The sequence below is a fragment of the Trifolium pratense genome, linkage group LG3 (genome assembly GCF_020283565.1).
Source record: "Trifolium pratense cultivar HEN17-A07 linkage group LG3, ARS_RC_1.1, whole genome shotgun sequence".
Classification (NCBI taxonomy): Eukaryota; Viridiplantae; Streptophyta; class Magnoliopsida; order Fabales; family Fabaceae; genus Trifolium; species Trifolium pratense.
Genome location: NC_060061.1, coordinates 19,416,945 through 19,431,794, shown reverse-complemented (window position 1 = coordinate 19,431,794; position 14,850 = coordinate 19,416,945). Strand labels below are relative to the sequence as shown.

Below are 14,850 nucleotides of genomic sequence, written 5' to 3'. Positions count from 1 at the left end.
GATCGAATTCATAACCTATAACGTACTACTCAAATCCCTCAGACCAAACATATCCTTTTAGTTTTTTAGTATCAAGTAAGTCATTTTAAGTTTATTAAGTATTAAATTGGTTCTTTAACTTTGTATTCTATTTAAGGATAACAATGTTATAGAAACCAAGCTTGGGACATATATAGATGACAAAGAGACAGCTGCAGCTATTAATAATCGTTCTACTACAAGTGAAGAGCTTTTTATAGTAGTGATCTCTAATGCAAAGAAGGATAAACGTCAAAGGAAGTCCAGTTGATTAATACTCGCTCAAGAAGTAGAAAATCTACACAATATGAAAAACTCTATTTTTATTGTATTTTAGGTTAGATTTATATCCCTCAGTTTTTTGTTTTTTTCTTAAATAAATTTTTAGCTTAAAAAAGTGGAACAAAAAAGAATGAATATACTATTACTCAATTTGTATGGTTACATGTTGTATTTGATAAGTGTTTTCACAATAATGTTTAATCTTATCAAGTAAATGAATGGAACTGATGCCAGGCTCAGCCACTACATGACATGATAAAAACAATTTTCCAACTGTTATAGCCCAAACGTGCAAGTCATGAACCTCCTGCACTCCCTTGATACTTCTAAGACCATTTTCCAGCTGAATGATATTAATCTCACTAGGTGTTCTTTCCATCAGAATGCCAAAAATATTCCTAAGCATCGGCAGAGTAGTACTTAAAGATAAAACTGAGAATATGAGAGTACATAAGAGATCAACCATAAACCATTCCGGTTTTGCCCATATTACGCCTCCAGCAATCATTACTCCGATAGATTGAATCATATCAGTCATGACATGCAAATAGGCTCCTTGAATATTTATGTTCAAAACATTGATATTCCTCTCACCATTTGAAAGCATTGTAAGATTCTCCTCATCAATTATTTTAGGTAGTTCCTCCGTCCCATGGTCATGAGCCGAGTCTTCACCGCACTGATGATGACTATGATCATGACCATGGTGATGGCTATGTTCGTGATCCGTGGCTTCATGGTGATGGCTATGATCATGATCTGAGCGTCCAAAACCATGATGATGACTATGATCATGACCAAGCCATAAAACCATGATACAATTAAGAACAAATCCAAATGTTGCTATTGCAAACATGAGTTTTCCATTCACACTAGCATTTCTATAAACAAGTCTACCAAATGCTTCATATATTAAAAAACCAGAAATAAACCAAATTAGCTGAACAGATAAAAGAGCACCCAAAACCTCGAGACGATTGTATCCAAAGGATTGATGAGGTGTGGCTTCCCAACCCGAAGCCCACACCGCAAAGAGAGAGATAGCAAATCCGGCTATATCAGAAAGCAAATGCGCAGCATCACTGATAACAGATAAACTATGAGCTTTCAAACCCCCAATAAGTTCAACAACCATAACAATAGCATAGAAAACTATAAGCAAAGAAAGTTTCTTCACCGATTCATTTGATGCACAAACATTTTTTTCCTTTCTGGAAAACCTACAAACAGAATTGTTGCTAGATGACATTGTTGTCATTGGAATTAAATCAAGTCTTTCTGATACAATTGGTATCTCAATTTCGTCTACCGATATTGCTTCCAAGATTGCAGCTTTTTCGTGTTCCATTCGGTTCATTAAACTGAGTCTATAATAAAAACAAATAGATCATTGAGAAAAGTCATCAGAAACATTCAAAATTAAGGCCACGGTTTGGTATAAACTATGCAGAATTGACAATTTCAAAGTGAAGCAAGGTGTGTGAAATTAATTAACATAAAATAAGAACAAGAAAAAAAGACATTTAAGTTAAAGTATGATAGTAGGTGGTTGAAGTTGAAGAGCACAAAATTGACTAGTTCAAATTGAAGATATGTAAAATAATAAACATACAATAAGCAAAAATGACATTAATTTCCAAGGTTTATTAATTTTATTCTTTTAGTTGGTAAAGCAAGAAAAACATAGAGAGATGCAAAACTACAAATCTACAACATAAGAATGAATAGATAGCAGAGAAACTAAAAAGACCAAAAATTACCAGTTGAAGAGAAGAAGAAAACGCGGAGACAGGGCCAAGAAGTGGATGGAATTGGAAATTGAGAAGGGTTGAAGCGGATTATTGATATTATGAAGTTGGAAAGAAGTAGTAGTTGTGAAAAGGTTGAAAATAAATAAATAAATAAATATCTAAATAGCTTGCGAAAATAGCTTATTTTTTTGGTACAAGATGAAAAAAGAAAGAAAAGACAAATAACAAAATTATCTAGAAAATAGAGTATCGCTAGCATCAGCGACGGAGTTGCTATAGTATAATAAGTTTCGGGGTTGCGAGCTCCAATCTTAGCTAAGTAGTCTGCACAAGAAACTTGGAAGGACCATCTATGTCATTTCGCAACCAACCATATAAATGATCACCATTGAAGAAGGATGGGTCTGTGAAACCAATAGATTTCCATAAGCATTGCACAAAGTCACAATCTCTAAAACAATGAGAAAATAGTTTATGCAAATAAATAAAGTTTTTATATTAATTTATATGTTTTTACTAACAAAAATCGTATCTTCTCATAAATTACCTTAGAGTTTACAATAACGTATATAAACTTATTTATTTGCATAAACTGTTTTACATAAGCTCAAAAATAAGTGAACCCAAACGATCCCTTTATCCTTTTGTTTTGTGTGCGCTTCTCCACCATACTATACATAATTAAATTTTGACCAATTTTGACCAAACTATTATCCAACTTAATTAAATTTAATTGGTTTGAATTTGAGAAGAAAAAAAAAATAAACGTATTTTAGGTACTTATAAAAGTAGTTAATTTTAGTTTTCATTCTTGTAAAAAAAATGAAATGCTATTTGTTTTTTGTTTTATACTCTCATTGTATTCTTATTCTCTCATTCATTCTCTCTTTATTGTTTCTATCCCAAAAAATAAAAGAGGGAATGAAAAAGTTGACCCAAATTAAATTAGTTGTACAAAATCATTTCTAAAAAAAAAAAAATGTTTTTATCTCAAAAAAAATTTGTTTTATTTTTAGTCTTTGATGAACAAAATTTTGACTTTTTTTTAAAAATAATATAGACTTGTATATAGGTTTAAAATATTGTATAGATATATTACAAACACATTTTGAACATAAAATGAGATAACATTAACAATAAAATGAATATAAATTGGTCATAAACAGAACATGAAATTTTTGGAATAAACATGTGGTTTTTCTTTTTATAAGGACGTAAATTAAAATTCGTTAATTTTACAAGGATGAAAAATATATTTAACCAAAAAAACATATGTTAAATTTGAACCAACCAATCAAATAGGTTTGCATTACGTCAATTCATAACTTTTTAATAAATTTCCAAAACAAAAATAATTAAAGTACAATTTATTTTTGACAATTATAATTTTTAGACTACATTTGACTATTTAAATTTTTAACACTTTAATTTCTCAAAATTAACTTACAGTTTTTCTTGTGAACACTTTAGTACTATGAAGTTTGATTGTATACCGGTCAGCAATAGGCAAAATTCAATCTTACATCATATTTGTATGTTAAATTATTTTAAAAATAAATTATGTTCTCTTTTCTCTCATTTTACTAATCTAAAATTAAGAATATCTTTTATTTTTTACAGTACACTCAAGAATATCTATCTGCAACAGATTTTTCTCAACAAACAAAAAAAAGATAAAAGATACACAGATTTTTCTCATAAATAAAAAGATATATTGTCAATAAAATAAAATATTCAAAACAAGTCAAAAAAAACAAGTCAAACACAACTTAAACATCTATAAATATTCAAATAACCTCGTAGCTTTTGTTTCATCAAAACAAAACAAACAAACAAGTCAAGGTTTTTTCTGCGTTTTCTTTTGATTTTCAACAATTCCATCAAGAACAAGAATGTCTCAACCTGAATCATCCGACTCGTATGTTAACAAGAATGTCACAAATTTTGTTTTTGTTTTTTCAGAAATTTTGTTTGATAATATTGAAGTTTTTGCTTTGAATTTTGAATTGCAGGAAATCAGTGAAGAAGGACTTTTCCACCGCGATTCTGGAACGCAAGAAGTCGCCAAACCGGCTTGTTGTGGATGAAGCGCTTAACGATGACAACTCTGTTGTTGTCATGCACCCACAAACCATGGAAAAGTTGGGGCTTTTCAGAGGTGACACTGTTCTCATCAAGGTAAAAATTTTAACACTACCCTTTTTAAATTAATGACTTTTCCATCATGGGTTTTCACTAAATTCCTAAAATAATTGATTTTTGAGTCACTTGTATTTTCTTTTGAAATTTTGGGCGAGTGTCTATGCTTCTTAGTTTTCAATCCATCATGTTACTCCCTCATAGAATAAGAGAGAAAGTGATAGTTCATAGACCAACTCGAAGGATTAAGAATAGTTTATGGACTATTTATTACTTCATCCTGATCACTTCATGTTTGTCAATGCACAACTTTGAGCATTAATACTTTTAGTTATCTGTTATTAAAAATTATAAAAAGTTGATATTTTGAAAATATTCATTGAGACAAATCAAACAACATCTTATATGTTAATATTTGAATTTATATATTAGTAAAAAAATATGGTCAAATAGGTTATGTGAATAGTGCACCTCACTTATTTTGGGACGGAGGGAGGATATTTTTATAGTTCAGGGACCAAATTGAATGTTTATTTAAATATATGTTGGTTTATGTTGTGTTGCAGGGAAAGAAAAGGAAGGATACTATTTGTATAGCTCTTGCTGAGGACACCTGTGAGGAGCCTAGGATTAGGATGAACAAAGTCGTGAGGTCGAATTTGAGGGTTCGACTTGGAGATGTTGTGTCTGTGCACCAGTGTCCTGATGTCAAGTATGGGGAACGTGTACACATTCTTCCTATTGATGATACCATTGAGGGCATCACTGGCAATCTCTTTGATGCTTTCTTGAAACGTGAGTTCCCACCTTTCATTATTGAGTTTTGACTTGTTTTTGCTAACTTTATCTTGCTGTAAATATTTCGAGTGCATTTTTAGTAATGGTCATATTTCTATTTCTAATTTTTCATGTATTCAGCTATTACCTGTTAACTGTCCTGATTAGTGGTTTTCTCCATTAATAGTTAATACCTGTTAACTAGCATATGTCAAGTCTAATCTTTAATCTTTAGTTTCCTATATATGTGTGTGTGTATTTGTCTTTGCACAAGTCTAACTGTTTTAATGTATATAATCTAATTTACAGCCTATTTCTTGGAGGCTTATCGTCCCGTCAGAAAGGGAGATCTATTTCTAGTGCGGGGAGGGATGAGAAGTGTAGAGTTTAAGGTCATTGAAACTGAGCCTGGGGAGTACTGTGTGGTTGCTCCAGACACTGAGATCTTTTGCGAGGGGGAACCTGTGAAAAGAGAGGATGAAGATAGGCTTGATGAAGTCGGTTATGATGATGTGGGTGGTGTTAGGAAGCAAATGGCACAAATTCGCGAGTTGGTCGAGCTTCCACTAAGGCATCCACAACTTTTTAAGTCAATTGGTGTGAAACCACCCAAAGGAATTTTGCTATATGGACCCCCGGGTTCTGGAAAGACATTAATAGCAAGAGCTGTTGCTAATGAAACTGGAGCTTTCTTCTTTTGTATCAATGGACCAGAGATCATGTCCAAACTGGCTGGAGAGAGTGAAAGCAATCTTAGGAAAGCATTTGAGGAAGCAGAAAAAAATGCACCGTCCATCATCTTTATCGATGAAATTGATTCTATTGCACCCAAGAGGGAGAAGACAAACGGTGAAGTCGAAAGAAGGATTGTTTCACAACTTTTGACTCTTATGGATGGATTAAAATCTCGTGCTCATGTTATTGTTATGGGTGCCACGAATCGTCCAAATAGCATTGACCCAGCATTGAGAAGGTTTGGTAGATTTGATAGGGAAATCGATATTGGTGTTCCAGATGAAATCGGGCGACTTGAAGTCCTTCGCATACATACCAAAAACATGAAGCTCTCTGATGATGTAAGTTGGCCATTACTCATTACTTAACTTTCACATTTATTGGTCTGTATTTTATTCTGTGTTTTCTGTTTTTTTGTTGTGGCTAAAGTGTTATGCTTATAGTTCCATTCATCAGTCGAATTCACTATTATTTATTTAATTATGATAGTTGCAGTATTAATAAGGTTTTGCCACATTGGTTTTTCTTCTATTTTAATGCTTATACCCACACAATCAAGTTTTATATAGCTTCGATTGTGATTTTTCTTTTCAATTTCCTCAAATTTTCTGTTGCTCATTATGATTTTCCTCTGTAGGTTGATTTGGAGAGAATTTCAAAAGATACTCATGGGTATGTTGGTGCCGACCTTGCTGCTCTTTGCACTGAAGCTGCTTTGCAATGCATCAGGGAGAAGATGGACGTCATTGACTTAGAGGATGAGACCATTGATGCTGAAATACTGAATTCCATGGCAGTTACAAATGAGCATTTCCATACTGCACTTGGAACAAGCAACCCATCAGCTTTACGTGAAACTGTTGTTGAGGTGCCTAATGTCAGCTGGGAGGACATCGGAGGCCTTGAGAATGTCAAGCGTGAACTTCAAGAGACTGTTCAATATCCCGTTGAGCACCCGGAAAAGTTTGAGAAGTTTGGGATGTCACCATCAAAAGGAGTTCTCTTCTATGGTCCTCCGGGATGTGGAAAAACGTTGTTAGCCAAAGCAATTGCCAATGAATGTCAAGCTAACTTCATCAGTGTGAAAGGCCCAGAATTGCTTACAATGTGGTTTGGTGAAAGTGAAGCCAATGTTAGGGAAATTTTTGACAAGGCTAGGCAATCAGCTCCATGTGTCCTCTTTTTTGATGAGCTTGACTCCATTGCCACTCAGGTTTGTTTCTAGTTACTTAAAACTCCTGGATTGCTATGTTATTATGCATTTTATGCTTTAACCATACTCAAGTGAGATATATTTTTATATTTTGAAATAAGGTTATTATTGCTTGTACTCTTTTGGAAAAAACATGAGGATATCAAGTTGAGCCTTGTTTGGACAAACAACTTAATCAGGCATTTATGTATAAGCTTTTTCCACAACAAGATAAAATAAAGTCAAACTATTTTCATATAAGCTACTCTAGAGAGCTTATGACAATAAGTTGAAAACAGCTTATTGACATGTTATAAGCTATTTTCATAAGCTCTTCCAAACAGTCTCACTATGCCAGTAGATAAGCAGCATAAGCTCAAATAAGACAATCTAAATGCACCCTTGATGTTTTTTAATATCTTTATGATTGCATGCATCGCTTTGATTTCTTATTTTCAGCTTGTATTTGTATATAATCATTGTGTTACTTTTGCAGAGAGGGAGCAGTATTGGTGATGCTGGTGGTGCTGCTGACAGAGTTCTAAATCAACTTTTGACAGAGATGGATGGCATGTCTGCCAAAAAGACCGTATTTATTATTGGAGCCACTAACAGACCTGACATCATTGATTCAGCACTTCTCCGGCCAGGCCGTCTAGATCAATTGATCTATATTCCTCTTCCGGATTATGATTCCCGTCATTCGATCTTCAAGTCCTGCTTGAGGAAATCACCGATCGCGAAAGATGTTGATTTGAGAGCATTGGCTAATTATACTCAAGGTTTTAGTGGTGCGGACATTACAGAAATATGCCAGCGAGCATGCAAATATGCTATAAGAGAAGACATAGAGAAGGTATGTTTTTGGTTAATAGATTTACATTTCTTTTATTCCTTAGCAATTTGAAAGATGAAACTTTCTGATTTAACGAGCATGCCTGCTAATTTGTATATATTTATGATGCAAAATCGATGAATTATGATAAGTTTGAGCTAATATATTGTTGTGGTTACAGGACATAGAGCAAGAGAGGAAGAGGAAGGAAAACCATGAGGCCATGGATGAAGACTTTGTCGACGTTGAAGTTGCAGAGATTAAAGCGGCTCATTTCGAGGAGTCAATGAAGTATGCACGTAGAAGTGTCAGTGATGCTGATATACGTAAATACCAGGCATTTGCTCAGACCTTACAACAATCGAGGGGATTTGGAAGCGAATTTAGGTTTGCAGATACCAGAAATAGGACTACCGGATCTGACTCTTTCGCAACAACTACTGCCGCGGGTGGGGCCGATGAAGATGATCTTTATAATTAGATTTTTTTTCAATGATGTAGAGATTATTTATTTTTTTCGTTAGCTTTTCCTTTTCACTAGTTTTTCAGGGTAATTGGATATGACGAGTATTCTATGTATACTGCAAAATTAATCCTTCAAAATTCTATGTATACTACAATATTAATCCTTCAAAATAGGTAAAACTATACTTAGAAGAAGTAAAATTAGATTCATCTTATTCAGCTGAAAGAGATTTTAATGAATCATCTTATTCAAACATTTTTAGGTGACTGTATGTTGTTAGATTATTTTAATAATAATCTATTAATATGGCTGTAACTAATAGATTAACTTTAAATAAGTATTATCTTAAATCAAATACATCAACTAATCTAAAATAAAAAACTTTGTTTATATATAAGATCGGAGGAAGTACATTTTTTTTTACAGAGGAAGTACATGTTAATGACATGACATTATGGAGAGAACCAGAAGGGTGTGAGATAATGATAAATAATAGTGAGCCAAATAGATGATAGGTTAGACAAACTTATACTGTTACAAAAGATGAGGTGATTTAAGTGAGAGATTAAAGATGAGTTAATTACCTTGGCCTACCTTCTATTATGATTGGTAGAAAGAAAAAGGAGACTTGCCTATGTGAAGGATCGAATTTGGAATCGTATTAATTCTTGGAGAGGAAGAGTCTTGTTTAAAGCAGGTAAAGAAGTGATGATCAAGTCGGTCTTGCAAGCTATTTCATCATATGTCATGAGTGTTTATCTCTTACCGGACTCTACAATCAAGGAAATAGAGTGGATGATTAATTTCTTTTGGTGGGGAGGAGGAATGAATAACAAGGGAATCATATGGTTGGCATGGGATCGAATGGCGTATCCAAAAGCAAGAGGAGGAATGGGCTTTCGAGACTTGCATGCTTTCAATATGGCAATGGTGGCTAAACAAGGTTGGAACATCATGACAAGTCCGAATACACTAGTGAAAAAAGTCTACAAGGCGAGGTACTTTCCAAATTCCTCTCTTTTTGACTGTCATCTTGGTAATAATTCAAGTTATGTGTGGCGTAGTATTTGGAAGTCCCGTCAAATCCTAATGAATGAGTGTAGGTGGAGCATCGAAATGGGAACCAATATAAAAGTCATGAAGGAACCTTGGCAAAGAGAGAAAGATGGTATATGGGCGCACTTACCACAAGTACAAAGTGCGTATAATATTACTGTTGACCAACTTATGGTCCCAAATGTGAAAATGTGGGATAAGGAAAAAATTGAATCTTTATTTTCGGTGGATGTCGCTTGTTGTATTCTTAACACTACTTATTTGATGGGGTTGAGGAGGATAAACTAGTTTGACATGATGATGTACATGGACAATACAATGTTAAAAGTGGTTATTATGATGATTACATAATAGGATTGGAATTGTATTTGGAAGGTGCACGCTCCGCCAAAAGAAAAGTGAGAGATATAAAAAAAAAAAAAAGACATATTTCCAATTATGTTGTTTAATTTGTACTCTCTTCGATTTTAAATATAAACAAAAATTAACTTTCAATCTTTCATGGACTGCATGACTGCATACAGTCATGGATTACACAAAAACCGGACCCATCGCTGATCAGTCCCTTGTGGGGGTTCAAAGCTTTATAATGCTAAATTTGACAGAATTGTGCCTTCACCAAGTCCAATTCTCCACAGGAATGGCTGATAATGAGGAAAACTAGTGAGATACAAGGAGTATGTTTGAGATGCATTTCTTAGATCTGTGTTGGAGAGAAACCATTCACGGACATTCCTCCATCAACACATATAATCTGGCCAGTGATGTATGACGATGCTGGTAAGCAAAGAAAGGCAACAAGAGAAGACACTTCTGCCGGATCTCCTAGGCGTCTTAGAGGAGTTCGAGAGTACACCTCTTCCAGATATTCTTTGTTGCTCAAAACCTAAAACAAAAGGGGAAATTTCAGATAACGTTTTATATCTGATGTATTAGCTTTCAGTGTTTCGGAGCATTATGAAAGTTCCTGTAGGACTGAAATTCAAAATGTTCTCAAAATCAAATGCAGGGAATGGAAGAGTAATTACTAATTTTAGCATTTTTCAAATAGTTAATCTGCAGCACCAGCTTCAGATAAGGATAGTTATGCAAAAATTACAAGTTCAACAGTAATCAAGGAAAAAGAAATGTTTGAGATGCATAATTTATTTGATCTCTATCCCAAGAAAATGCAATTTCTTGGTAGTAGCATGTCCAATGAATTTAGGTGATGGTGTTAGAGAAATAGTATTGTGTCCAATGACTTGATTTACTGCACAAGGTGTACCGCAAATAGAAAAACACAAAAGTCAACAACAAAACCATATAAAATCCATCGAATTACAATTGGACTAAACCCAGATGGAACAACCACAATACAAAATCCGAAAGTTTCCTACACTCTCCAGTCTCCATATCAACTACTCTACTTTCACCGGCTGCCTCCGGGAAAGGTTTCGACAAGTTTCCTACACAATTAACCAGAAAAGTTTGCTACGGTTACCTCCGGTCACACTACAACTTTCCGGCAGCAGCTACAGCTGTGTAATTTCTATTTTCTCAACATTACAACCACCCATTGTAACAATCTTAAAGCTTAGGGAGCTTTAGTTTGAGGTTTAGTGCTATAATCAAATCCTAATATTTATTATCAGGAATAAAACAAGTGATGGAACATGCAGCTAATTCTTCTAATGGTCACAGGATAAAGAAGAAGAAAATTACTTGCTCGACCATCGAAGTTCTGATGTACCAAGGTGCAACTGCATTAGTCCTTATGTTGTCTTTTGCCCACTCACAAGCAAGATTTTTTGTAAGTTGATTAATTGCCCCTACAAATCATAAAACAAACAAAACTTCAAAATTTGATAAACTCATTAGCATCACCTCACTGAATATGTAGATTACCTTTTGTTGCTCCTTGAACAGACATTGACTTCAGTGAGACAAAACCAGAAACAGAAGAGATAAAAACAACACTACCAACTCCTGATGCTTTGAGAAGTGGATATGCAAGCTGGCACATATGAAAGGTTGATCCTAAATTGGTATCAATGAGAGTGGAAAACTCTGCTGGTGTGAAGTCTATCATTGGTTTCCGAATGTTTGTCCCTACATTGTTTATCTACACATCAAATTAATAAGGTTTACGCGCGCGCGCACACACACACACACACACACACACTATCCAAAGTGGGAAAAATGCATGTTTTGACCGTTGATGGAAGGAATAGTTTTTAAAACAAAACACACAAACACATGAAGCACGGACTGCAACATAAATACTGGACACAACACAGACACGTCGACACTGCTAATGTCAAAAACACAAGATACTAACACTGATACATATATATTTACTTATTCTTTATTATAATTAAATAAAGTATGAACATCATTTATATAAGATCTAAATTAAGAATCAAAATTTATATATGCATCTAAATTGAACAATCTTGTCATTTTAAAACTAAAATTCTAAAATAAGATATATTAGTCATTCACATTCATCCATCTACTACCAAAAAGCTAAAAAATTATGTAATCAAATTTAAGGTCTTTAACCTCCTCATTGATGATCATTAACGAATACTGCACAAGATAAAGATATGTGTATGTAAATACCATGTGCGAGAACTTTTCAAATGCCTAATTCAAATTAGAACAAGTGTCCATTATCATCGTAGATGTGTATGACCTATGTTCGAGGAGTGTCTAAGGTGTGTCCAAACAAAAGAAAGAAAGAAAAAAAAAACAGATTTTTAGGACAATTGTTTGAAGTGTGGAATACATGTTGAATTAAGGGCCCGTTTGGATTGAGTTAATTTTGAGCTTATGTGAAACAGCTTATGCAAATAAATAAGCTTTTATATTATAAGTTTTTCAAGGTAATTTACGAGAAAACGACTTATAAAGATACAATTTTTTGAGTGAAAACTCATGAATTAACGTAAAAGTTTATTTATTTGCATAAGCTATTTTTATAAGCTCAAAAATAAGTAAAATCCAAACGGGCCCTAAGTGTCGGAAACTGAAGCGTGTTGGGCACTTAGACACTCCTAGTGCTTCATATGCAAACACGCACAAGAACTATTATGGTTATGAACATAAGAGAAGGAAAAGAGGAGCTTACAAGGATGTTGAGTTTCCCATTGAAGAGAGAAGAAACATCCTCCATAAGCACCTCCCTCTGATGTGGAACTGACACGTCACAAATTGAGCCAGTAACCTCAAAACCCAGATGATTCCATTCCTTGAGACAATTACCAAGATCATCTTCATTTCTAGCACAAGTATGCACTTTGGCACCAAACCCTATCAATTCCTCAACAATGGCATGCCTTTTATACATTACACAATACAAGATCACAAGTTAATACAAAAAGGGTCAGAGATAGTAGAAGAAAGCAAGAGCATTAAAGTTAAAAACTTTAATTTATACCCAATTCCGCGAGTTCCACCTGTGACAAGAGCTGTCATACCGGTAAGAGACCATTTATGGTGTGTTTGGGTGTGGGAATGCAACATGGTTTGGTTTCGAATCCGAGTGGTTTTTGATGGTTTTATAAGGTTGAAAGAGGTGATTGTTGGAGAACGGGAAGTGGAACCGTTGGCGTTTGAGTAGAGTGGGAGAGTAGATGTTGGATTTGGGACAGAACAGTGACAAGCTTGATGATGCATTTTGTTCTCTCTCATTATCACAGTCTAATCGTGATTTTGCATTTTATTGGGTAAATATTCCGTGGGATTTAAATTGATGGCAAATTATTTGTCTATTTCTTGATTTTTGTTAGGATCTAGGAGCTATTCTTTTTAGGTCTAGTAGCCATCATCTAAAAATACTCTCAAGTGACGTATTATTATTCGGTTTAATGGTGATTAGTGCTGAATTTGATAGGAATGATCACAGTGTGATCTCTGCAATTGTGATTAAAAAGAGGTTGGAACCATTATCCCTGAATCAGATTAAACGGTTCAATGAGCTGGATACCAGTGGTAAAAACATATATGACTAAAATAAAAAATAATATAATTACAGAGATTAAAATCATATTTAAATCTAAAAAAATCAAGGGTTGATCATGTAGGGACCGTTTGGAAAAAACCGTCAATTGAAAGATACAAGTGCAACATTGATGTGTCGTTTTCGGCTCAACAAAACCGTGTGGGCTTGTGAATGTGCATTCATGATAATGAAGGTCGGTTTGTGTTAGCCAAAACTACGTGGATTTCACCAATATGTAGTGTGGACTTAGGCGAGGCATTGTGACTATTTCATGCCATCAATTGGGTTCACGAGCTTCAACTCCAAAGGGTGGATTCTGCACTTGATTCAAAAACAGTGGTTGACTATTTCCATAAAGGGAGGATCATATATTATTGAGTTTGGGGATGTGTTGAATGAATGTATCCGTAGTTTTAAGTCATATTTCGAAAACTCTCGTGTTGAGTTTAATATGAGACAAGCGAATCAGGTAGGTCATGTTTTAGCCAGGGTAGCCCCATTTATAGCTCGCTCAAATTTTCATTGATGTACCGACATGTATAAGTCATTTGATTATGAATGAAATGCTATAAGCATCCTTTTGTCAAAAAAAAAAAAACATATTCGCTTATCTAAAATAACAATCACTTCCCACAAAGTTCGAATGATTAGTCTCTGCATTTGCGTGTTGAGGATATATGGTTTGTAACAACCCAAATTTATTATTCACTATTTAAGTGTTTAATTATTTGGTGACGTGGTTTTTAAGTAAGATAGTAACTTTAAGTTATTTATCGAGAGTTTTAGTTAACACGTGAGTCAGTGAGAGTTAACGCAAGTTGGGCCAAGCTATTGGGCTTGAGGCCCAATGGGCCTTGGACTTAAGGTGGGGGGCGCTATATGAAGCCCTTAGAGAGAGAAATAATTCATTTTTCTTGTTTTGGGGAGAAGAAGAGAGAAGGGAGAGCAAGAGGAGAGCTAGGGCAAGCTTGAGCAAGAGAGATCAAGAGCAATCGTCGAGCTTTCGTCGGATCTAAGGTAAGAGAGTAGATTTCATATTCGTGGGTGACTCGAGGAAGGGGAGAATGTCGATTTCTCCTCACCCGAACTTTCTCCACCCCATTTTCGTTTTAGTTTTGGATGGATTTTCTTAATGGAAATCGATTCTAAGGTTCATAACATGCTTAATATGCTTTTAACATGATGTATGAACGAATTTAATGGTTAAAAACGAAGTTTATGAATGATTAAACTCAAGAACTTTGTGTTCTTGAGAGTTTTGAGTAAAAGTGTTAAATCTCTACTTTTTCGTAGTAAAAATGGTAGATCGGTGAAATGAACCGTCCTTTTGTGTTTAGATATGTTTGTTGCACTTGAATACAAACTCATTTGGGGTTTATAACATGAAAAATGGGATTTTTGGGTGAATTTGGGTGGAAATCGCATGTTTTGAGCATTTCTGGCAGGAGCTGTTCGCTACGGCTCGCTACAGCTCGCCACGAGCATGAGTTCCACTGGTGTGGTTCGCTACGGCTCGCTAAGTCTTCGCTCAGCGAACAGGGCAGGTTCTCTACGGCTCGCTAAGCCCTCGCTCAGCCACCGTGACAGCACAACACTTTGCTGTTTTGAAATTTG

General features: G+C 34.7%; 4 protein-coding genes across 4 annotated transcripts; 2 read left to right on the top strand and 2 right to left on the bottom strand.

The window, feature by feature from the left end:
* Positions 1–416: 416 nt before the first annotated feature.
* LOC123918608 (metal tolerance protein B-like) lies at positions 417–2,185 on the bottom strand. Its single transcript, XM_045970685.1, has 2 exons — positions 2,061–2,185; positions 417–1,667 (listed from the first exon to the last, which is right to left on the bottom strand). The coding sequence occupies exon 2, from the start codon at positions 1,655–1,657 to the stop codon at positions 443–445; it is 1,215 nt and encodes a 404-aa protein (XP_045826641.1). The 5' UTR covers positions 1,658–1,667; positions 2,061–2,185; the 3' UTR covers positions 417–442.
* Positions 2,186–3,778: 1,593 nt separating this feature from the next.
* Positions 3,779–8,404, top strand: LOC123918607 (cell division cycle protein 48 homolog). Its single transcript, XM_045970684.1, has 7 exons — positions 3,779–3,969; positions 4,064–4,229; positions 4,757–4,985; positions 5,277–6,043; positions 6,340–6,915; positions 7,391–7,750; positions 7,911–8,404. The coding sequence occupies exons 1-7, from the start codon at positions 3,944–3,946 to the stop codon at positions 8,208–8,210; spliced, it is 2,424 nt and encodes an 807-aa protein (XP_045826640.1). The 5' UTR covers positions 3,779–3,943; the 3' UTR covers positions 8,211–8,404.
* A 655-nt stretch (positions 8,405–9,059) lies between these two features.
* LOC123914725 (uncharacterized mitochondrial protein AtMg00310-like) lies at positions 9,060–9,539 on the top strand. Its single transcript, XM_045965903.1, has one exon. The coding sequence runs from the start codon at positions 9,060–9,062 to the stop codon at positions 9,537–9,539; it is 480 nt and encodes a 159-aa protein (XP_045821859.1).
* A 125-nt stretch (positions 9,540–9,664) lies between these two features.
* LOC123918606 (tropinone reductase homolog At2g29260, chloroplastic-like) lies at positions 9,665–13,038 on the bottom strand. Its single transcript, XM_045970682.1, has 5 exons — positions 12,673–13,038; positions 12,364–12,571; positions 11,139–11,355; positions 10,956–11,062; positions 9,665–10,137 (listed from the first exon to the last, which is right to left on the bottom strand). The coding sequence occupies exons 1-5, from the start codon at positions 12,924–12,926 to the stop codon at positions 9,949–9,951; spliced, it is 975 nt and encodes a 324-aa protein (XP_045826638.1). The 5' UTR covers positions 12,927–13,038; the 3' UTR covers positions 9,665–9,948.
* Positions 13,039–14,850: the final 1,812 nt, after the last annotated feature.